This window comes from Bombus impatiens, unplaced genomic scaffold, assembly GCF_000188095.3.
Source record: "Bombus impatiens unplaced genomic scaffold, BIMP_2.2 scf_0637, whole genome shotgun sequence".
NCBI classification, from domain to species: Eukaryota; Metazoa; Arthropoda; class Insecta; order Hymenoptera; family Apidae; genus Bombus; species Bombus impatiens.
The window spans coordinates 1,652,189-1,674,230 of NT_177056.1; the positions used below are offsets into that span (position 1 = coordinate 1,652,189).

The 22,042-nt window shown below is 34.7% G+C and overlaps 3 protein-coding genes across 6 annotated transcripts; 1 reads left to right on the top strand and 2 right to left on the bottom strand.

Annotated features, from left to right (window-relative positions):
• Positions 1-267: 267 nt before the first annotated feature.
• LOC100747374 lies at positions 268-2,933 on the bottom strand. Its single transcript, XM_003491810.4, has 3 exons — positions 2,791-2,933; positions 2,354-2,518; positions 268-1,897 (listed from the first exon to the last, which is right to left on the bottom strand). The coding sequence occupies exons 1-3, from the start codon at positions 2,900-2,902 to the stop codon at positions 1,584-1,586; spliced, it is 591 nt and encodes a 196-aa protein (XP_003491858.1). The 5' UTR covers positions 2,903-2,933; the 3' UTR covers positions 268-1,583.
• On the top strand, positions 2,926-5,184 carry LOC100742992 (centrosomal protein of 83 kDa-like). The gene is made up of 5 exons (XM_003491780.4): positions 2,926-3,813; positions 3,887-4,145; positions 4,261-4,418; positions 4,523-4,590; positions 4,887-5,184. The coding sequence occupies exons 1-5, from the start codon at positions 3,745-3,747 to the stop codon at positions 5,026-5,028; spliced, it is 696 nt and encodes a 231-aa protein (XP_003491828.2). The 5' UTR covers positions 2,926-3,744; the 3' UTR covers positions 5,029-5,184.
• Positions 5,033-21,683, bottom strand: LOC100747255. Of its 4 annotated transcripts, none has more exons than XM_012389172.3 (7): positions 21,404-21,683; positions 14,197-14,486; positions 13,318-13,700; positions 9,807-9,976; positions 6,043-6,124; positions 5,714-5,763; positions 5,033-5,481 (listed from the first exon to the last, which is right to left on the bottom strand). In XM_012389172.3, exons 3-7 carry the CDS (start codon positions 13,563-13,565, stop codon positions 5,318-5,320), a joined length of 714 nt encoding a protein of 237 aa, XP_012244595.1. In that variant the 5' UTR covers positions 13,566-13,700; positions 14,197-14,486; positions 21,404-21,683; the 3' UTR covers positions 5,033-5,317. The 4 variants fall into 4 exon arrangements, with proteins under 4 accessions (XP_012244595.1, XP_024225482.1, XP_024225479.1 ...); XM_024369714.2 differs by having other exon boundaries at positions 13,318-13,783; XM_024369711.2 differs by having other exon boundaries at positions 13,318-13,861.
• Between the last annotated feature and the right edge of the window lie 359 nt (positions 21,684-22,042).

Sequence of the window (22,042 nt, forward strand, 5' to 3'; positions counted from 1 at the left end):
GAGAGTTGTTTCGTCAAGGCCCTAGAAGCTGGATATCGTCCAAAATAAAAAAAAGTAAAAAATAATAATAATAATAATAATAAATAAACTAGTAGCAATAGAAACTCGTCCAATCAAACTATTGGATGATAGTTGTCAGACAGCTGTGATTCAAACTGAATTCGACCTCGAGCGACCCTCTCCTCCGCAAGGAGAATAGCTAATCGTGTTTCAAACAGGAAACTTTTCTCCTTTGTGGTCCTAGACTCGTGAATTTTTCTAAAAAAAAAAAAAAAAAACAAAAAAGTAAAAATGGAAAAAGGAAAAAAATACAAAAAAGGGACTTTAATTATTCCAGATCCCACTTGAGATTCTTCTAAAGCGTTGTAGCCGCCATCTAGCGAACTATTGCAGTACTTAACAGGCTGATGTGATCTGGAATAAGTTAGGTTCTCCTAGACATTCTTCATTGAAGCAAATTTTTGGCGTATTAACGAAGGAACCGAAGTCGAGGACCGCATTGGATCCAACTCGAAATCAGTCTGATTTTAAATGACGATTCTGTAAATAATAATTAAAGATGATGAGTGTCGTGAACGATTAAGGGCTGCGTTCCCGTTGGTTTGCCAAGCTGCACAAAATTATAGTCCGAAAGATAACGAAGTGAGAGATTATGAAGGATGTTCCTTGCTCTCGCGGTTAATTCATGTGTACACGTATTACATAACGTTTACCTTTCTCTCGTAAGAAACAGTGTTCGTCCTGAATAAACTCATTACTGCTGTGTAATAAATGTATTAGAAAAGAAAACAGAAAATGACAAAAAGAAAAAATGATAACGAAAAAAAGGATTGATACGAGAAGAATGGTGTTGATGATAGGCAAGGTGATTTTTGTGGCGAGAATTAACATACGATTTTATGACATCTTTCATTATCGTATTGAATTAAATGTATGCTCGTACACCTTGACCGTATAACGATGGTTAATAAAACATTTTATGTCGCTAATTAATTGTCGACTTATTTTGATAATTTTCTAAAATAATTTTTCTTTTTCTTTCAATTTTTTAGATACTTTTGTTTAATCTTAAATAGCAGATTCATTAGTTATTTTTAATTAATCTTTACCTTGATAAGTATTTATCGCTTTTATTAGAGTAAGCTAGATAAATTAGCAGTTTATTTTATATATTGTATTTTTAATCAACAGAACTATAGTACTCGTCTGATAAAATATTATCTCTGGTATTTTCGATAAAATTGTTGTCGTTCGAATGATTTCTTATTAACTAGTTTCTTCCAGTGTATTTATAATTTCATCGTAAAATTTCATTGGCTACGCCTTGAAAAATAATTCTTTATCGCAAAGAAACCTAACCTCTTTTTCAAACTACTCTAGTTAACTACACATTTTTATATTTGTTGGCACTTACGCTATACTTTATACTACTTCGTCTCTTCTATTAAAGAAACTCATCCAGAATAACCAAACACGAAGTTGTTCGCAAAAGAAAGGATCAGTGTTTCTGCATTTAGAGAATTTTCGATATATCCAGACAGAACGTCAGAGATGAAAATGAGCTGAAATATAACGATCGATGCTTAATTGGTCAGATAACCGCTCAGTTCTTCGTCAGGTCGTTTAAAATCGGCTATGTAGCTGCAACTATGCACAGAGTGAGGTGCCCTGTCTTTTGCACTGAGAATCGAGCATAGATTTCCATCGCAGTTTAGATTCAAGGACATCTCTCTTCTTAATTCTGTGCATCGACCAATTTCGTAGTCCATATCGATCTCTCTGCCTCGTCGATTTTTGCTGAACAAAAGTTCCAGGCTGTAAATAACGCTGACCAACTCCTCCTCCAGTTGAGGATCACAGGAAAACGAGACCATACCTGGCTCGCAACCGGGAGCGCCTGTTATAATTCATGAATAATCATGTGTTAATCAATCGTGGCCCGAATCTATAATATAATTCATCGAGAGTTGGAGGCGGTTGAGGTTTTCTATTTTTTTTCTTTCTTTTTTTTCTTTCCAATTCGACGATCGTGACGTAGAGGTTATATTTACATTAAGTAGTGTTTATGCATTGGAAAGAAAGGGATTTTGAATATTTTGTTATTTTGCTAATGCTGGATGTTGCAGTAAACATTTAATACATCAACTATTTAGTATCAATGTTTTTCAAATATTTGCAAAGAATTAAGCGAAAGCAAGGAAAATGTCAGAAGTAAAAATAGTAATAAATAGCGAGATATTTTATTCGTAATAAACGAGCATTTGAATTAACAGATGTAATAATACCATGAACCATATTTGTGAAAAATAATGAGAGAATCGAAATGTTGAGTTTTGTACTGATAATAAGTAACCTTGAGTGTCCTGCACAGTTTCCCAGCGAACCAACGCCTCTTGCAAAGGTTTGTATAGCTGTCGCCTGTTAGGACAGCACCAGTTGGCCACTTTCGCGTCTAATTGTACTCTGTCTTCGATACCTAGCTGGCTCCAACTTAGGAACAGCTGCTTCAGTCGCGGCACTGTCATAGAACCCCATCATAAATACGCATCTATGGCCAGTTTACAGTCATCAGTCACCGATATAGAATCAATATAGTTCATAAACGAAACATTGAAAATTCTGCCATGGAAAATAGCTATCATTTTAGAGAACTCCATTTATTCTGATAAATTCATAAGATAAAACGATTCGCTGAAACGTCATGGAGAGCCGTATTTCAAGAAAAATCCCTCGATCTTTTTTGCTTTTTCTTTTTCTCTTTTTTTTTTTTGTAGAAAATTGTGCACACACCTTCTGGTATCAGAACGAATATTGTGTCGCATATCTGCTCGAAAACAGACTCTTCCATCGATTCATTTTCCTCGTTCTCGTGGCTGGCGGTGATCGTGGATTTAGATTGCATCGCATATTTTCAGCCCCGAGGGAATTCCTGTCATTTTGTCGACGATGTACGAAGTCAAACGAGAAAAAAGACGAAACGTTAACACGCTTGCGGACAACTTCATTGGAAAACGATCGTTATCCTCTGGCCTTTAACACGTTCATTTGCTAATTGAGAGAACTTTATTATTAACGCTTATACGTTGGTGAATAATCCACGTAGGAAGCTTTTAATAATTATTGTTTCATCTCATGTTATATATCAATAAATAATTATTGGATAAAATGTTTTAAGCGGGAATTATTATCACATTACGATTATCTAACGGTGTATTGTTTATTAATTTTGTTTTTCTTCCAGCTTTTCGACATTATCTTTTTATTTTTGTATTCGCAGTTAGTTATAAATGTTTATTAAACTTTTACGAGATACTTTTTAGATTAAAGAATTATTTGTATTGAAAAAAACAGAAGATTGTAAAGGTATCTAATGAAACGCAGTGAGCAAACCAGTAAGATGATATTCAAACAATTTTTAGTGCTTAGAACAAATTGTAATATGGTTAATATCGTTTCAATGTATTGTAGTATTCTATTGTGTTTGTTCTATTGTATAATCTCAGACTCGAACCACGTGGTTCGTGCCCATTCTAAATTTAAATCCTTTTAATAATTTCACTATTTAACTCAATGTATGCACTTGCAAATTTAAAATGTACACATAATTCGAAAGAAATATTAAGAAAGAATATCGATTCCCCAATAACCTATTTTCCAATTTTTCAAATGAAAATTATTCCACTATTAAGGTAATTGTTTTGATTCGAGTTTCTCGGCTGCTTCCAAGATTCGAAGTATTTCAAGATGGAGGAACAAGAGTACCTCAGTTGTGAATTACAAGGAATTCTCGAGGAATTCGCGAGAATCAGAGACGTGTGACAAAGATTCATTTCTCTTCGTTCAATCTTTTAATTTATCGGTTTTCTAATTTTCTAAAAATCAACAGGCGTACCTTGCGTTGAAAGCTTATTGTGAAATGCAAGAGGAAGCTATGTCGATAGAAAAAGCACGTTCCGAGAGGTTACAGATGAATCTGGAGAAACTTTCCACAACTTATCTGCTTTTAGAAAATAGATATAAGTCTATCGTTGAAAAATTGCAGACTGAAAGGGACGATCTTCGTAAAACAAATGAAGAGCTGAAGGAACAGTGTGATCATTTGCGTCTGATTAATGCAGAAGATCGTGGTGGAAACAACAACCAAAGTAAAATGATTATTTCATTTATTTAGCAAAGTAAACAGCGATATGGTTATTTGTTTTACTTTATTTATATAACAAAGTAGGCAATAAATTGATAGTTGTATCGTTGTAAACGTAGTATGCAAATTGCAAGACGAACTGGAAGTTTTAAAAGCTCAATTAGTGATGCAGGAAGAGAAACACAACGAAAACGTCGCATTGTTAAAGCAGCAACACTTTGACGAACTACAGAGATATAAAATGTTGCTGCAGAACGGAAAACAGGCCTCCACATCTGTAATTTAATATTTTCTACTTGAAGAATGCTCCACGAAATTTGCAACTTTATTTACGAACCAAATGTTTCTTTCCCTTTTTTTTTTTTTTTTTCTTCGAATCAGAGAGAATCTAAAAAGAGAGAACGTCCAAAGAATTTGGGAAAGAATAAAAATAAGGTGTCTTTCTTTAGGTATTGCTACGAGCTTTCAGTTTTAACTATATATCTATTTTATTCTTATAACTTTGGAATTGTTTTAATTTGTTCTATTACATTTCATAATTCGTAATTTATGTATACATTTATAATATTAATTTTTCTATTGATCTTAAATTTTCAAAATTTGCAATCAACTTGCAAGGAAATTTTATTTCCATCTTCTTGCTATATTTTTGTAATATTCAAATTTTCTCAACTTTCTTTATTAAGTGTTATATTCATAACATTAAATTCGTGTGACTTTACGTTCCTGATGATATCAACTATAGATGGCCGGAATTGGACATAGAAACAATCAATAGCGTGCCATTGGAGGCGCGCAACGACAATGAAGCTGCAAATAGAAACTGTGCTACGAAGAAGAGGAAATTATTTCACGAAGACAGAGACACTATAATAGACATTCCTTAAAATGGGTATTTAGCATTTATTATTTCTCATACGAGACGCAACTATACTACGACTCATATAAAATAGATTAATTTACTGTATTTATAGTAAATGAAAAGTTAGCTTCTGATTTTCGTATACTCGAGTAAATTAAACTATGAATAATTTTTGGTTCGATTTTAAGTTTCTTAAATCGTACATACTTGTAGTATATTACATAAATAATTGGCGATATCACTAAGTATCAATATATTAGTATATCTGAAGAATAATTTAATGCTTTCTTTGAAAAGAAAAATCTTATTGGCAATTATTTTCGGATTTTTCGATTCAAAGAATTCCAGCTGTTCGTGTAATCGATTTTTAGATGTCCATATGTGTTTAGGTCCAAATGAGGTGGTGGAATAATTTCTACCATGTATTTCTCTTGTTCCATCGATGTGTATTCTTGCTGAGAACGATAATCTGGCATATCTGTGAAAACAAATTAATAAGAAATGAAATAATCTAGATACGGAAAATTGCAGTATTCCAGATTATAAATGAAACATTTTAATAAAACCAATTATAAATTTTGATCGGGATTTGTTTCGTAATTCATAGATAAAACTTTGTATTTTTCTTTTCTTCAACGGCATCGGTTTCATTGATATACCTGATACACATCTCTAAATCACGAAGAGCTATGATCATTGAAATTGCTTACCTAATTCTATAGAATCCATTGGCGGAAGGTTAGCGTCGACGCTCATAGATCTACAAAAATAAAGAAAATCACATATGGATCTCTAAAAACGAACAGAAATAAAACTCACCGAACAATCGTTTATTAACATAAGAATCATTTATAACAGCTAGACTACGTGTCTTTATAAAGACAATTAAAGAAATGAAAATTCGACTAAGAATTTCAGTTATTAGGTATTACAGCGATTATTCTAATCTGGATATGTTACATAGTTTTACGTATTATGTATATTTTGTAAGTTCCTTAAATTTTCCATAAGTGTACAAAACTGATAATAATTCGAATACCTATGAAGCTCTCTCATAGACGTAGACTTGTATTTGTGTCCAAATCGCCTATGGTCTTCCATGAATTCACCGTGTCTCGCTTCTGAAACGACATTAAAGACCACTTGAAAAAAGTCTTATAAATGTTTTGAAATCGATTACATGGACGTGTTCTCGTTTAATAAACTTGACGTTAGACCGGGTGCGGAGGAACGTGCGGATTCGACGCCTACCGACGCGACGCCTTCCTCTGCGTTTTCTCGTATCGAGGCTCGCGAGATTCGGAACGAGGACATGGAAATCGTTCGCGATGACACGTATAATTTCGTTTAGATACTTTCTGACGCACTCGCACGACAGTCAGAACAAACTTCTCTTGCAATTTCTGTTTCCTTTTTCTAAGTCGGCTAATAAAGACAATTTGAGGTAAAAGGAGAATTTCTTGTCTATGTGTGTTTCAATGGGACATTGTATTGATGATGGTACGGTATGGGAATGGCGTTGACAACTGATACTGATTTAGGAGGTAGAAGAATTACTTAGAAAGCGAAAATGTTTGTAGAGTATCTGCCCCCATGCGTCTACCTGGCCTGAAAGATATACAATCAATTTTTTATAATGATAAACCCAGAAGATGATAACAAAAAAAAAAAAAAAATAGAAAAATAACAGTGGGTAACAATGATTTACACCATTATGATTGTCATTGTCAGTGCTCTATACATACACAGAATCTATTTAGTCGCATGTGAAAGCAGAGAGGCAATCGAAAGCCGCAGAAAAATAATTGCGTGTCGAAATCGTGCGAGGATGCGACACTAGCGCCGCGTGTCACGATTTATCATTGCGATTGGGACTTTCTAGGGCACGATAGAAATTGTGACGTGTGCACCTATGAAAATACGACGCATATCGAAACGTGTTTGCTGTAGCGCTTTTGTATTATCGCAAATAATTGTTCTTTGCATAATCGCTTCGTTCCAATTACCTTTATCACTCGCAAAATGTTTGAGATAAAATTTGCTGGTCAATAAGCGGCAATACGCAACGTCGAACACGTATAACGAGCATACAGTATATTTTCACGTGCGCGTTGTGTATGGTCGAGATTTTAATCAACACAGACGATTGGGTCGATTGCTTATATTTGCATAGAAATTACACATCTGCCAAATATGTGTACGCGTATGTAATTTAACTCACATGTACAATTCCGAATATTTCTTCTCGTATTGTACGTGATGAATTTGCAGTTCATAAATTCTGTATTTTCGATGCGTTTCTGTTATATCATACACGAAACACCTCGAACAAAGCAAAGATTTCACGCGATACAACTTTCGATTAGAAAATTTACGACTGCCTCTTACTACGCGCAATCAGTCATAATCAATTCTATTTCTAGCAGTCGCTTTCAAGACACACCCAACAGGTGCAAACATTCGAACTGCCACAGCCACTTACGAGTATCAAAAGGCCACAGCAGAAAAAGATTTATTACGATATTAAATTGAACGTTATGAATGAAAAAAATAGCTGGTTTCCTAACTTTGAATAATAAACTCAACGATAATTGACATGACTGACATAACCTAAAAATGTCGTTTCTTAAAATACTGTAAACAGGTATTTTAAAATAGATTACGAGTATTAGGATTAAAAAAGAAAGAAGAAATGGACACGCACCGGTTAAGGAGGAAGAAACGGTTGGTTTGTTGCCATCGGCAAGGTCCAGTTCACCGTAACACGACCATTAATGGGATTCCTGAACCGGACCCGAAACGGAAATCTGTTCCTTGATCAAACGCATTGGTACGTGCAGAGCCGATACAACGCGCCAATTGCATAATCTCTTTGAATCGTAACCAGTTCACTGCGTGCAGGAATATCAATTATCGGACAGAGAAAACGCGCTTCGCCACGACTTGTGGTTTTCGACCAGGCGAATTATGGTTTCACTTGATAATAGTCAGGTACAGTTTTGATTACGTATTCTGTTTAATTACGTACTCTATTCCTGCAGGAAAAAATTTAGGATACACATAAACATACATGTAACAGGATACGCGTATATATTACACATGGTGTTGTTAAAAATTGTTCATCTTATTAAGGAATTATATTCATTATATTAAATATATAATATATATTTGATATAATGGATATTTAGTAGAATGATTCTGGTATAAATGTATATTCTCCGTATTTATTAGTTTTTATTTTTCCAGGCAGTATGTATTGGAGAAAGAATTGGAAATCAAAATTTGAATTGCAACATGTCAGATCAGCGTAGAATTTCAGGACGCGGAAATTTGATTTTAAAAACGTCCGAGCTCTGCATTAAAACTGATTAAAAGTTTACCTCGTAAAATCGTTAACAATTTTTCTGCTTTAATTGGAGAAATATAACAGAGATATAATAAATGGCGTGGAGATATTTCTCGGATAAACTCGGAAATCGGGTCAGGAGAAATCTGCAGGAAATAATGATATGGATCGTATGGTTCACTTGCTACGTCGTTCATCTATTTAGTCGATTCTAAAGTTAACAGCAAAAAATTGAGAGAGTTTTAATGAATGTGTATTCAGATGAGTTTCTTCCTGTGAGACATCCTTCCTTGTATAAACTCTTTATGAGGAAAAAGGAACGCTGTAGCCGGAAAATGCAATAGGCTGAATACGAACTGTGTGAAAGCAAGTGAAAATCAGTAGGTATCACGGTTTTCTGATCAGGAATATCGGGTCAGTATAATTATAGACTTGCTTACAGACCTAGAACTTCCGTTTTCAAGGTCCAGATCAGAGTAGAATGTATGTTGCGCATGGTTCTTCAGTGGTTTCATTCTGATTCAGTTTTGATATTGGATATTCTCATTGTTTAGAATATTAGAATGTTATATAAGAGTGTTAATTGCAGAATACAACGTGCCTCCGTGTAAAGTACAAAAGAATCTAAACGTTCACAGATCATAGATTGTTAAAAGTGACTTAACGTCTAGTCTATCTTTGAGACGTATCAATTTTCTAATTATATAATCATATAACTTGATGTTCTACAATAGAGCTGTATCAGATAGATAATTACTAGACGGTTCTCTGATACGATCTGATTGGTACAAAGCCAACCTATCAAAGAGAATTATCTATCAGAGAACTGAACTGGTTACCAGATCACTGTGCCTCATAAAATTCGTATCAAAGTGAATCATCGAATAAAATGAACCATTTGATAGATAAGTGATCGCTAAATGAAAGTATAGAAATTAAATTAGGTGTAGAACTTATTCAAAGATAAGTAGCTCTGTCACACACTAAAGCTCTGACAATCTGAAGATATAGCAAGCAAACTGGGCTAAAAATTATTTAGTACAAACCAACTAAATGAAATAGTTACTAGGAATCGACGCGTTGAAGTCGATAACGAAATTATAAATACAAGACTGGGTACAAAAGTTCACGAGAAAATTATAAGCTTTTGTGTCATAGTGAACCATTTTTATGGATCAAAGACTGTTCGACCATAGTATCGGTATAGACCACAGTATACCACTAACGAGTAGTAGTTCAATTACTTATTGTTAGTCTGTCAAAATACTATCAAAGAAAGTTATCATAATGTTATCAAAGAAAGCTATCAAAGAACTACATACATGTGTACATCTAGATGAAGCGAGTTCTAGTTTTCCTTCTGAAAACACTTTCTGTTGTTTCCGTGTTTAATTCACTGTAGAGGCCTCGATTTGATGGGTGGCAAGGACTGTCAGGGAAAAAGCAATTAATCTTACCGGAGAGAGGCGCGTAGACCGGAAAAGGGGCGACGTAATCCGGTACTTCGTCCTCGTAGATTGGCTGATGATAGTAGCAACTATTGTTCGTGAGTCTGGCTGGTCCACAATACAATTCTTCCACGAAAGCAGGCGCGTCGTAGCCAGGTTCTCTCACCGACGACGAGTACCTGCAACGTTCGTCAGCTACTTTTGCCATTCGCACGCTAAATTTTTATTTTCTTCTTTTTTTTATCTCAAGGCTAAAAATATACCGTCATTAAAGATTTCTGGTGGTTCTAGCGTTTTTTTTTGCCAGTGTTAAACTTATTGCCAAGACAAACGCTCATGGTTCATACAAAGGTTCATGGATCATACAGTAAATACAGATAATAATGATCAGGCAATGGGTCATTGTAAAAAACAAGAACTGTCGAATAATTCGCTGGAAATTTTTTTTGTTACTGATCGACTAAAATTTTACCGTGAAGTACTAACGACTAAATTATAACATTTTACGCAAGGCGCTCTCTTAACTTTTTTGCTCTACGCCACTTTCATTTTCAGTCTCGTACGACCCTATAATTGCATCGAATGACGATGATACATGTCCGAGAGACAACGTGCTAAAGTCGAATCGTGTAATTAAACATCTATGGTTAATATACATCGACGATTACAATACATCAATTATGCTTAATATATGAAGAACACGGGGACTTTGATTTTTAGGTTATCTTCCAATATACAGGCAGTTTCATTTCTCCAATTGCAAATTTGCAACGAATTCTTTCGTTAGACTATTATTTCGGGTGATAGCTCATAACACGCGATCGATGTATCAAGAAGATGAATATTCCTTAAAAGTAGCTTTTTTAAGTTAGCAGTAACGTAACGAGCGAATCTCTTCAAAACTACCGACAACGATGAAATACCTAGCGTATAGGAATAACGAAGATGTCTGAGAATAAAAATGAATAAAAATAACCAGTAGACTGGCGTAGACCTCCGAAACATCGAATTTTCGTTCTATAACATAGATAAACCTGTCGGTTAAATTGAAAAAAGATTCGAAAGGTAATTAAAACAGATTTATAGATCAAAAAGTGAAACGCCCTGTGCAATTATTCTCTGTATCTAGTTACACAGTAGTTATGAGACAGTTGTGCCATAAATCGACAGAACAAACTGAGAAATTGCCTTTTTAAGGCAGGCCATAGCTCTTGCCAGCGGCAATCTCTGTTCGAAATGTTCTCTACGCCGTTTTTTCGCTGAATTGCAGGCAACGCGAAACCACTTGAGGGATTTCGCCTTTCACTAAACGCGATCCGAATGATCGATTTAAACAGCGTTACGGGGTTCAATGTACCACGTTCCATCGCTAATGGACGGCTATTACGATTAAAGGAAGTGTCCCTTTCCGGCAATTAAATGCCATTGTAATTGCGTCTCGTGATCGTTCGAACGTCTGGTTGCGCAATTTTTTACGCGTGTATCTTTTCCCTTTTCTCTTTGTCTCTTTAGAAATAAGGTAACTTTTCGCACGTGTTGAAAATATTACTAGTTGTTTAATAAATACGAAAGTACCTTCGTCTAATCGTGTTGCTTCTAACAGAAAAGTCTCTGTATCGTGTTGTAATGTTTATTTTACTAGACGAGAACTACCCTTTGCTTTCTATCTTCGAATTTTTCTGTCCAGATATTCGTACTTAGAAACATTATGATCGCGTCAAGCATTTTCGAGAATCTTGTTCTACGTTTGCTTACGGTGCTTTAATTACTAGTTTGCTTTAATTACTAAAAAAAAAAAAAAAAAAACATACGGATAATGAACATTTCAATCGTACAATTATTCGCCTAATTCTAAATAACCTCACTTTTCTTTGGATTAGCTAATCCATTCAATGATTATCCATTCAATTTTAAGGTTATGTTTCGTTTCCTTCATTATTCGTATCCCTTTCAAATGTCGAAAGCATAAAAGTGTTCGCGTGGCTATAAAGAACAATTGCTTTCGAAAATCATGTTACCCCCTATCGCGCAAAAGTGTGCTAAGTTTAATAAGTACTATCATACGAGAGCAATGCTCAAGAACACAGCGCCCTACTTTGCACCCACTGATATAATCTGTCTCGAGCAGATTCCAGCTTATGAAAAATATATTTGGTTAAACAGACTGTGAACGAAAAGAAGGTAAAAGAAAGAAGAACAATATCAGGCTCGCAAACGAAGTATTATATGGTCCTTTACGCAATTCCCTGGAAAGATGGATTATCAGGAGTGTTATACTAAACAGCAAGCATGATTTATTTGCGAGCGTTCTGTTGAAGGAATTCAATGGTTTACGCCACTCTCAGCAATCTACCGTATATCGTTGTGATTTTTTCTTTATTTTTTAATCTGTCGATCTTTTAAGTTGTCTAATCAGTTCTAATAACTAAAATTACACGTTCGTTTGATCGACACGTGTTTATTCTGATCAAATTTCAAGTGCCAGATGTTTATTACACTGAAACGACTAATGTTGCTGCTCGATTAACGGCATTCATCGGTTTCAAGCACTCAGGATTAATTAACATTCCCAGTTCCACATGGGTGTAACGATACAAACATTCTCGAATTGCATAGTAAATTAGAACACAGGGGGAACGTAGATAGATGTGTCGTAATTGGAAAGCGAGCGATACCAATCATCGTATCTGTTCCGTGTTTAGAGAATTGTCCTTGTTAGAGAAACGTAATTTTGAGAATGGAAGATTAATTCGAAGAGGTTATAAATCATTCCATGGAAAGGTTAAGGTTGCTGTAATTTTATTCCTCGGTTATCTCCAATTTTATCCTCGATTTTATTTTTTCTAGGAAATAAAAATTAATACTAAGGAGAATCTTTAATTTTATCAGAAGATTTAAGATTTAAATTCTACGTATGTAGTTCCACATTTATTCGATTTTTCAATTTCTGCTTTTTCTTTGATGTGAAGATTCACGGTCTCTTATGGGTCAGATATGGGTAATTTTCATTATCAGATTGGCCAACGTTGTAGCCACGCGGAAAGCATGGGTTCTCGTCCGGTTGCCCAAGCTACACTGCGTTGGGTATGGTAAGTGTTTAGACGAATGACGCTTAAGCACTTTGCGTGTGCTGTTGGAAGTAAAGAGGGAAGCAGCAGATTAGTTGAAACAGCGGTGATTGTCCAATTTTCCGATTAGAATGTATACCTTGTTGCATGATCTTCGATCTTCTAAATATAATTCTGATACTTTGATTATAAACCAAATGATCCTATTATCAATCAACTAATTTAAATCCTTCTCTCTGCAAGACGAATATTACACAACGATCATAAGACGAAAGTGCTATACTTGATCGGTAAAAAACTCTCTTTAACATGATCGGAAAAAACCCTCTTTAACATGATCGGAAAAGACTTTCTTTAACATGATCGGGAAAGTGACCATAAATTCCATCGCCCTAACGAGGTTAATGAGAACGTTATCAGATTGTTCTTGAAATTTGTTCACCACCACTCACCAGTATTCAGATTGAGCAGGGGTTGCCTCTTGGGATAACCGATAGGTGGGTCGACGATGATGTAGCGGCATCTGTTGCGCCAGATTGGCGACACTATGTCGACGTAGGTACACATAATTCTCCAAATCCCACGGGTCGACATAGTGTCTGCTGGCACTTCCAGAGCTGTATGCATCCCCGGAGCTACCAACGGAAGTAGAACGCTGAGAACCGATCGAATCCCAATATATTGACGACTCTACCGGCATTCTTATCTTTTGCTTTCTTCCTTTCAGTTTCTTCAGTATTTTGTCTTTGTATTTGAACAGAATTTTCGGTGGTATATGTGGAGAAATTCTGGCTTCTTCTTTTCGGCCTGTATCTCGGCCAGTCTGTACTTTGTCCTTATTATTAAACGAGAAAGAATTTTGGATAGGAATTTTTGAAGAAGTCGCTGTGTTTAGTTTTCGCTATTCAATGGAATTTTCTAGGGTAATTTTGAACACTCTCTTTATTCAGATAGTCGTTACTACGTGATACTGTAGACCGAGAAAAAGAACAGAATCTACAGATTGGAAAAATCCAGGGTTGAGTGAAAAATCAGCTACATGAAATTTGAATTTAATAGAAGAACTCGTTCATTCTAAAGATGCAGAATTAGACTCCGTCAATTTAAATGAAAACAGTGGAATACTCGATCCTTCTAGATCCAAATATCATTTATGTTATTACACATCGATTATATATCGATTATCTATTTAATCTATTTTTAAGTTAACTTTAAGATTGTAATACGTAATAGACAATATAATCGCCTAATTAGTCAATAATTGATCAAAATACTTAAGACATGAGAAAGCTAAAATAAGTTATACACTTTTGAAATAGGAAGGAAAGAACCTGTCAGTCACACGAAAACACCATAAAACTACACACTTGGCGGTCTCGAAGGTTTAACTTCTGTTCGTTCGCGTCGTGTTCGTAACGATATCGAGATTATCCGTTTCCGGTCGGTCGAGGAGACGCATTGTGCGCGGCACGAGCACGATTTCGCTTCTGGATCCGTTCGACTCCTCCTACTCCTCTTCTACTACCGACAGCTAGCTCTCTTCGAATACAAGTGAAACCAAAGACTTTCACGCCTGCGCTACCCCACCTTCTTCTGAACCTGTTGCATCGCCTCGTTGCACCTGTAATCGTACGTACGATTGGGTTTTTCGTCTACTCGAGATTGTGATAGTGGTGTTTTTGGACCACGTAAGCTTCACGTTTTATACGATACATTTTCCAATAGTCTTCCTTACTAAAGCAAGCGTTATATTTCGTAAGATTTCTTCCAATATAATAAGCTCTTCTCTACTATTCTTTTTTTCTTTTGTTTTATGAATGAATTGCATAGAATTTGAATAATCTATCTCAAGGAGCAGATGAAACGATTATGAAAATTTCAAGACGTTTTCATGCAATTCCTAAAATGGAAGTTGATGATAACGAAAAAACTAATGGAATAATTCATTCGTGATTAATTAATGTAATAATTATTTGAATATCTGTAAATTTTTCCATTAAAGTTTCCAAAAAGGCACAGCCGTAAATCAATCAAAACTTGAACAAGCTACATTCACTGAATGTCGCTTCTGAAACGTATCCAAACGAAAGAACCATCGAGACGACGTTCTTGCAGTGGCTCGTTATTTCTTTGAGCGGCAATTTCAACTTCCCATGCGTGCCACATGATTACGCAATAAACTTTCATCAGCCTTTTCAAGAAACGATCGTCAACGCGGTTTAATTACACGTACGAAGTACACGTGAACAGATACCTGTTGCTTGATACCTCAGGCGGGTCAATTAAATCGTGCTACCGGCATGATTCTAGGAAAAACATGGCGTTCACGTAGAATTAACATGATTGAGGAGGAATTATGTAATTACACGATCGTAGAATTGAACATGTAAGACTATCGTAATAAAATACAATATTTCATCAAGCTTGACTAATTATAGATAATCTGAGCTAGTTTTATTGAGTTCGTTGTACTTTGTTCTCACGATTTAGGTTAGGTTTGGCGGGAAATTAATATGGCGGCGTCGATAGAGTTGTAGGCATTGTTTGCGAGCATGTATACTGTTTGTTCATGATTATGATGTGAAGAGATTTAAAGAGATTTAAAGACACGTACGATTTTTAATGTAACCAATAACTTTTAAGTTTTTAAACCACCGTGATACGATACACAAATATCGTTTCATGTATTATTCATCGTCATCAAAGTAATCTTCGTAAAATATCGCACTTCAATCTCACTCTCTTTCTGAATATTTTTGAAAATTTATTTTGAGCACTTCTGTTCTCATAGGCATTTAAAAGTGTGGATATTTTTGCGAACGATGCCTGTAAAGTCTATAACACGCGTTAATAAGAGAAAACGGTCAAGGAAAATAAAGAAAGTGACGATAAAATCAGTATACAAAATATAATTAATCGATACATTTAATACAATCGAAGGTTCAATCAATCACAAGGCAGCTGTAAAACGTAATAACGCTATGATCACAAATGAACATTAGTGGGTACTAGATAAAAATTAATTAGAATTACAAAGTCGAACTGAAGGTTCTTTCGATAATCACAAATAAATAATCAAGGGAAATAGATTTCTTCGATTTTTTTGTCGGTCAGCTGATACATTTTGTCTCTTCAGGGACATTGGTGCATATATCTAAGTTCGTTTTAAAAATTCAATTACGATTTCAAAAATTACTATGGACGTTATTTTGAATAAGTACTCTTGACTGTATAAAGCCCCTTTATTTTATTGGCTATATGTCACTGCTATCGACGAACAATAAAAAAGACACAAAACTGAACAACTTTAAGTAAAAATTCTTCTTTAGAAAAATAAAAATAAATCATCTTTATCTGCCCTTAACAGATTCGTCCCTGAAGAGCTGTACCATGATGGCGTCCATAACAAAATACTCTTGTTTTCCGCCCAAACTCGCGAACATTCACCAGGTTCCGGTCTATCGAAAACTGAAACTGGTAGAAAGCCGGAATCATCCTCTACTTTCCTTGATGCGTTCAACCGAACACCGACAATTTCCGTCTTCGTTCCTTTTTCGATCAGCCATCTTCCTGTTTCAACGTAAAAGTCCATAAATCGATAGCACTCGGACGATTTTTTTAATTAAAACATTAATCTGTCACGATTAAGTGGGAAGAGCAGAATTTCTGAATATTTATGTCTTAAATCCTCAAAATTCTGACGTAACTCTGTACTTTCATAGGTTAGATTCGTTCGGAAGATTCCTCCATTATTGTGTGTATGTGGCGTTTAAAATGTCTGCGTAGCCCGATGATATTTATGGAGAAATCTAGGCAAGCTTAAAGACGGTGAGAAATATCAGATAGTCATTATAGTAACATTGATATTGAACAACTATAGTGGTGAGTTGTTTGGAAAGTTTCATTGCGTTCTTTCAAGCTTAAGATAAATTTGAATAAATTCTAGTTGGAGTTTATATTTGATAATTAACTCCTTGCCTGATCATCTTTTCGTAGTATTTGGTCATAAGAGGGACAATGCTTCATCAAGGTGGCACCAGGGTTTTAGGCGAGGCAATTTGATTCACTACTAATTGCATGAAATTCGATCTATGAAATTTGATCTGGTCTTTGCTTTTCGCTGTCTGCTAAAAGAATTCATGTTAGGAGAAGAGGAGAGAGAGAGAGAGTCTTTCGAAACATGACTGGTTAAGTCAGTAGGCAGCGAAGAATTTTTGAAAGAAAACTTATCTATCGATTAGTCGATTAAATTTTACATTTTTAAATTTTGAAACTTTTTTAAACTTTTCCACACACTTCCCAAACAACGTTCAATAATAGTCAGAGTGGTAAAATATATAACAATAACTTTCTAGATTAAAGGCTCGTTAGTTAGAAATCTCCTCATCCACGAATCATTTAGATCCTATGAATCCATAGAAATCCTATAAACCCTAAAAACCCTAAAAACCCATCAGAAGGTTTAAGGTTAGGTAGTATATATTTCCCTAACTTCAATTATGTGATCCATTAACATTAATTAACCATGATATATTGACCATGTAAATGAAGGAAATCCTGGATCTCAGGTCATTTACGTTTTATTGGCGATGTATCGAACATTTTTTTCGATCCATAACGGCAGCCATGACACACACAAGCGTCTGCGTACATTTTAGGAAACATTGGATTAAAGTAGGTTAGGAGTCGGACATTGGATTTCAAGAAATTAATTAGAGAGCGTATCTCGCATGATTTTTCAAACACGAGTTATCTCATTTCGACTGAACTTTCGGTATCGCAATGGAATCGCGCGCTTTTGTATTTTCCCGCGCGCTCTGTGCACACCATAATCGAACTATATCGAAATGTCAGTCGATCAGGTAAGATGAGTTCGTGGAATGGAAATGGGAAACTCTGTCAGTGTCCTATTTTTATAGTTTCCTCGTTTACTATTTTTCTATTTTCTTAAAAACGGGTTGACTTAGAAAAATAATGACTTTTTAGGTTAAATTTGGAAAATAGGGATTTGCTGGCTTTTGTCCTATGACAATCACAGTGTTTCCCGTTTTCATTGTACAATTTGTTTCTGTACAGAAAGGAATTTTCATAAATGTATAATAGTTTCTTAAATTATACACTTTAGATTAGGGATAGACCCTATTTTAACATTTTCGGCGATTAAAAATTCTTGATAAAACATTCATATATCGATGAAACTCTTTAACACGAAATTGGAACGAACAACGACACTTTCGAATTTCTATTAAATCTAAAGTAAATCGAAGAATATTAAATCTAGCATCAAGTTCGATCAAATTGTAATTTTAAACAAAAGAAATCTGTTATTCTTAAAAACTTATTTGACCAGTAATCGATAACCAGTTTCGATTTATTAAAAATGTAATGCAAAGACCAATATGAAAAGAAGCTACCAAATATGTAACTCCTTTCTGCACAGAAGAATACAGCGGTAGTGAAAGTTAGGAGAAACGATCAAGCACACGTCCCAATTACACTCGAACGTCTTTTGAACTAATTGACCTCGCATTGGTCAGAAAAAGAAGAAAAAGGGAAAAAGGAATCGTATAATATTAACTCAGTCGCTAGAAATGGCTATGTACACTTCTCGTATTTGACGAGTATAACCTAGTCGGTATATCGCTAATTCTAAATAAGGACAACAAATCTTTCTCGTTCTCTCTCATTTTCTTTCTATTTCTGAACGCTAGAGCCTTTAGTAATGCATATCACAGTTACGAAAATTCAACACTTCTCGCTACTTGGCAATCTCTTTCCCCCCTGTATGCAGTATCAAATCGTTTTTATACACATGTACATTTACAGTAGCTCATCAAAATATTCCATCGCACGTAGAAATCTTGCTATATATATTATGTACACATTATGCGTCATATATGAAAGATTTTGAAATTTCATTAGCATCGTAACGAGACAGGAAATTGGTTTCAAAATCATCACGAACTTGACCAACATAACCACGATTTCTCATTATAATGCTAATAAAATTTCAAAATTATTCAGGGTGAGACGCAAACATAGTACAATCGAGCAGGGGGTGATTCTACATGAAAAAATAAGTCGAAAATATAGAATGCAATTTTTTCATGGGATGCCTCGTTTCCGAAAAAATAATGTTTGAATACGTTTACTTGCAAACGAATTGGTCTGGCGTGTACGCGAGCACGCCTGACACATTTTCTAATTTATTTTTCTCAGAAATGCAGTTTCCTGTGAGAACAATTCTTCGTTTCTGTCTTATTTTCAAATGCAATTTAAAGCCCGATAAATGTCGATTATTTAGCCTTGTTCAGACCGGAATTAAATCTACTTACCAAATTGTCAAACTCGATTCTCTCGAAAAAGAAAATTGAAAAAGTGTTATCCCGAGATTTTTCCTTATTTCTTTCACCCCTTAGAATGACCCCTTGCCCGATTCTACTATGATTACCTAACCCCAACCTAAACCCAACCTAACCGTCGCACCCCCTGTATAGCATATATAATATATATATATCAAAGTTTTCTACGATAGGTATGCAAACACTTTCGTGAGTCACTGTATTTCTATCGGACTCGAACGCTTTCGTCAGCCACGATTGCATTGCTTTTACTCGACAACCATGTGTGTACGTTTAAGGCTAGAACTATGCCAGATCGGAGACAGTTTTTGCTTCAACTGGCGGCTAAGCTGGCTTTGTGTGTCGATCATGCAATTCGAATTGACAGCACGTTGCTTGCACAGAATTGTGCCCCTCAGGAATTCTCTATGTGCTTCTGGTTTTGGTCAGTTGGACCCGAAGCTCTTTGCAATGATAATTGGTCCTTGCTAAACTCTTAAAACTTGTTATACAGTAGAATCTTCATTTGTTCAAACGTATAAAATAATATTAACACGATGACGATTAGTGGAGCGACACTAGCGCCGCGAGAGCGTCAACTTCATTTTACTTAATTTTAGAGTTTGCCACGTTTTAATCCGTATATCGTGTTTCACGTACAAAGATCACGACTGAGCCATTCTCAGGAGATCACATTCGTTAACTTCGTAAATTGAAATGTACAGATAAGCGTCCATGTTTAAATTTATCTTAGAATTGACTCTTATTTATACAATTTTCTTGCAATGCAAATCTACAAAAACTTGTGGTTGATTAATTGGCGGACCAAACGAACCAGTTAATAAATTATGGTACAAGAAGGGAATTATGCCATGTTTGAACGACAGAAACCAAAGTATAATTCGTGAAATTATTTTAAATGAAATTATTGTGCAAGAATTACCAAGCTAAAATTCTTTTTTTCTAACAGAATGATTTAATCGTTCTTGCGACAAATGAATTTCTCGTCTAGTCATCGATGACACCGTCAATTGCAATTTCTCTGCGATTTCCTCGTGGAATTCGACCATAAAAAGTCAGGCGCTTACAAGCACTTTCACAGTGATACTGTCATAACTATTCATGAAACAGCAGAAGAAGAGTTCCCATTTTTTCACGGAATTGACAGAGCTTATATGGAACACACATGGCTTTTCTCTGAGATTTACTTCCGGTCAAAAATCTATTTGCACACAAACATTTGTCGATGAGAAGAGCTTCAGATTCCAACTGAAATGGTCGAATATAGTAACCGTTTAATTCTTATGACCACTTTATTCATTTATGGTGCAAATATAGGGAGATGTGTTTGTGTTTGTTCTTTGAGGAATGTTTATGCAAATTACACAGGTAAATATTTAAATTCCAATTGTTCGTGCAAATAATTTTCTTTACATTGATAGATCTTGTCTAAATTCAATTTAGTTTAATTTGTAATTATCAGTTAGTATAAAAATTGAAGAAACATTTTATGATTCTAGTGCTTTGAGAGAAGTGGAGATTGGTTTAAAAATATCTTAATTTAGATTGCAGCTTTCTAAAATTATTTTTTCTTTGTTTCAGTTAATACTTTAACTGCTGTAACGAATATCTAACTCACTTTTGATATTCTCTATATTTTTTCATATCAGATACAGCGTGTGAGTTTTTCAATTTTCTATAAATGCATAAACATTCACGATCTTAGGAAGACTCTCTTTATGAATAAAGATACAAATCTTTTTACTAGCTTCACTAATTAAATCCTCTTAAAAATACAGGATTTATTAGAATACTTTATTTATTCAAAATATGGAAGAATACTTTCATGGCATGAAAATTACACCATAAATGAATAACATGTCCATAAATTCAGTGAACCTTTTTTATACAAACAATGAATACGTTTACATAAAAAGAATCTTGAGTATTCTAACATAAAGAGTATCGATTTATATAATACTTCAAAAATTAATGAAATTTCCCTTCTTTGCGAAAATTACTCATTTAAAAAATCACTGTTGAACGATACTTTTGCAGAATAAAATAAACAATATATAAATGGTATATATACTTTCTGTTTGATAAGAAGCACATATCCTAAAAACTATGTGACTCGAACATTCTCAAAAGAAAAAAAAAAAAAAAAAGAAGAAAAAGCAGAAGGAAAGAAACTTACTTTCATCCCCAGCCATCCTTCTTGTCGTAAAGCATTCTGCGTGGATGTTGCAGTTACACGCTGGCCCAACAGTAACAATTTTATTTTCTACTTTCGGAGACACGATTCGCTACGGTAGCTCACGCAATTTTTCTTTATTTCTTTTCTAATTTCTGGAATGCAACTTGTGCTCCTTCATTTTTACCAAATTGTAAAATAAGAGGGGAGTGAAAATAAAAGAGAAAAGAAGTAGAAAAATATCAATACTCATTCCCTTCACGGAAATTATTTTATAATCTTTCGTAGAGCCTCGAAAAATTTTAAATATCCTATCTATCTCATAATTATAAAACCAGCCCGAAGATGTTCATATTATTTCTGTTTCATATAATATTTCTACAAATTCATATTTTCATAAAAATAATTTTGAAAGTAGGATTCCGCTAGAAAATTGTATTTTTTCTATTAAATAATACAAAGGGTACGAATTAATAATAAAAAGGAGTAATAAAGATAGTAAACGGTTTAATATTACAAAATGTGAATTTATAGAATTTGGAATATTAGGGTGGCTTTACGTTTATGAGACGCGGTATCATAGTCTTATGAAGATGTCTTTTTCAGGAGACAATTAATTATTCTCGGAGCCCGTAGCCTCGT

What these genes read in the sequence shown, in the direction of transcription:
- LOC100747374 (XM_003491810.4), bottom strand. Translation starts at nt 2,902, where the DNA reads ATGCAATCTAAATCCACGATCACCGCCAGCCACGAGAACGAGGAAAAT. An exon ending in ATTCGTTCTGATACCAGAAG is followed by an intron (nt 2,519 to 2,790) that starts GTGTGTGCACAA and finishes GTTCTATGACAG; the next exon opens with TGCCGCGACTGAAGCAGCTG. An exon ending in AACTGTGCAGGACACTCAAG is followed by an intron (nt 1,898 to 2,353) that starts GTTACTTATTAT and finishes GAATTATAACAG; the next exon opens with GCGCTCCCGGTTGCGAGCCA.
- LOC100742992 (XM_003491780.4), top strand. Translation starts at nt 3,745, where the DNA reads ATGGAGGAACAAGAGTACCTCAGTTGTGAATTACAAGGAATTCTCGAG. An exon ending in AATTCGCGAGAATCAGAGAC is followed by an intron (nt 3,814 to 3,886) that starts GTGTGACAAAGA and finishes AAAAATCAACAG; the next exon opens with GCGTACCTTGCGTTGAAAGC. An exon ending in AATAAGGTGTCTTTCTTTAG is followed by an intron (nt 4,591 to 4,886) that starts GTATTGCTACGA and finishes TATCAACTATAG; the next exon opens with ATGGCCGGAATTGGACATAG.
- LOC100747255 (XM_012389172.3), bottom strand. Translation starts at nt 13,565, where the DNA reads ATGCCGGTAGAGTCGTCAATATATTGGGATTCGATCGGTTCTCAGCGT. An exon ending in CCTGCTCAATCTGAATACTG is followed by an intron (nt 9,977 to 13,317) that starts GTGAGTGGTGGT and finishes CGAACGTTGCAG; the next exon opens with GTACTCGTCGTCGGTGAGAG. An exon ending in TCTATGAGAGAGCTTCATAG is followed by an intron (nt 5,764 to 6,042) that starts GTATTCGAATTA and finishes TTATTTTTGTAG; the next exon opens with ATCTATGAGCGTCGACGCTA.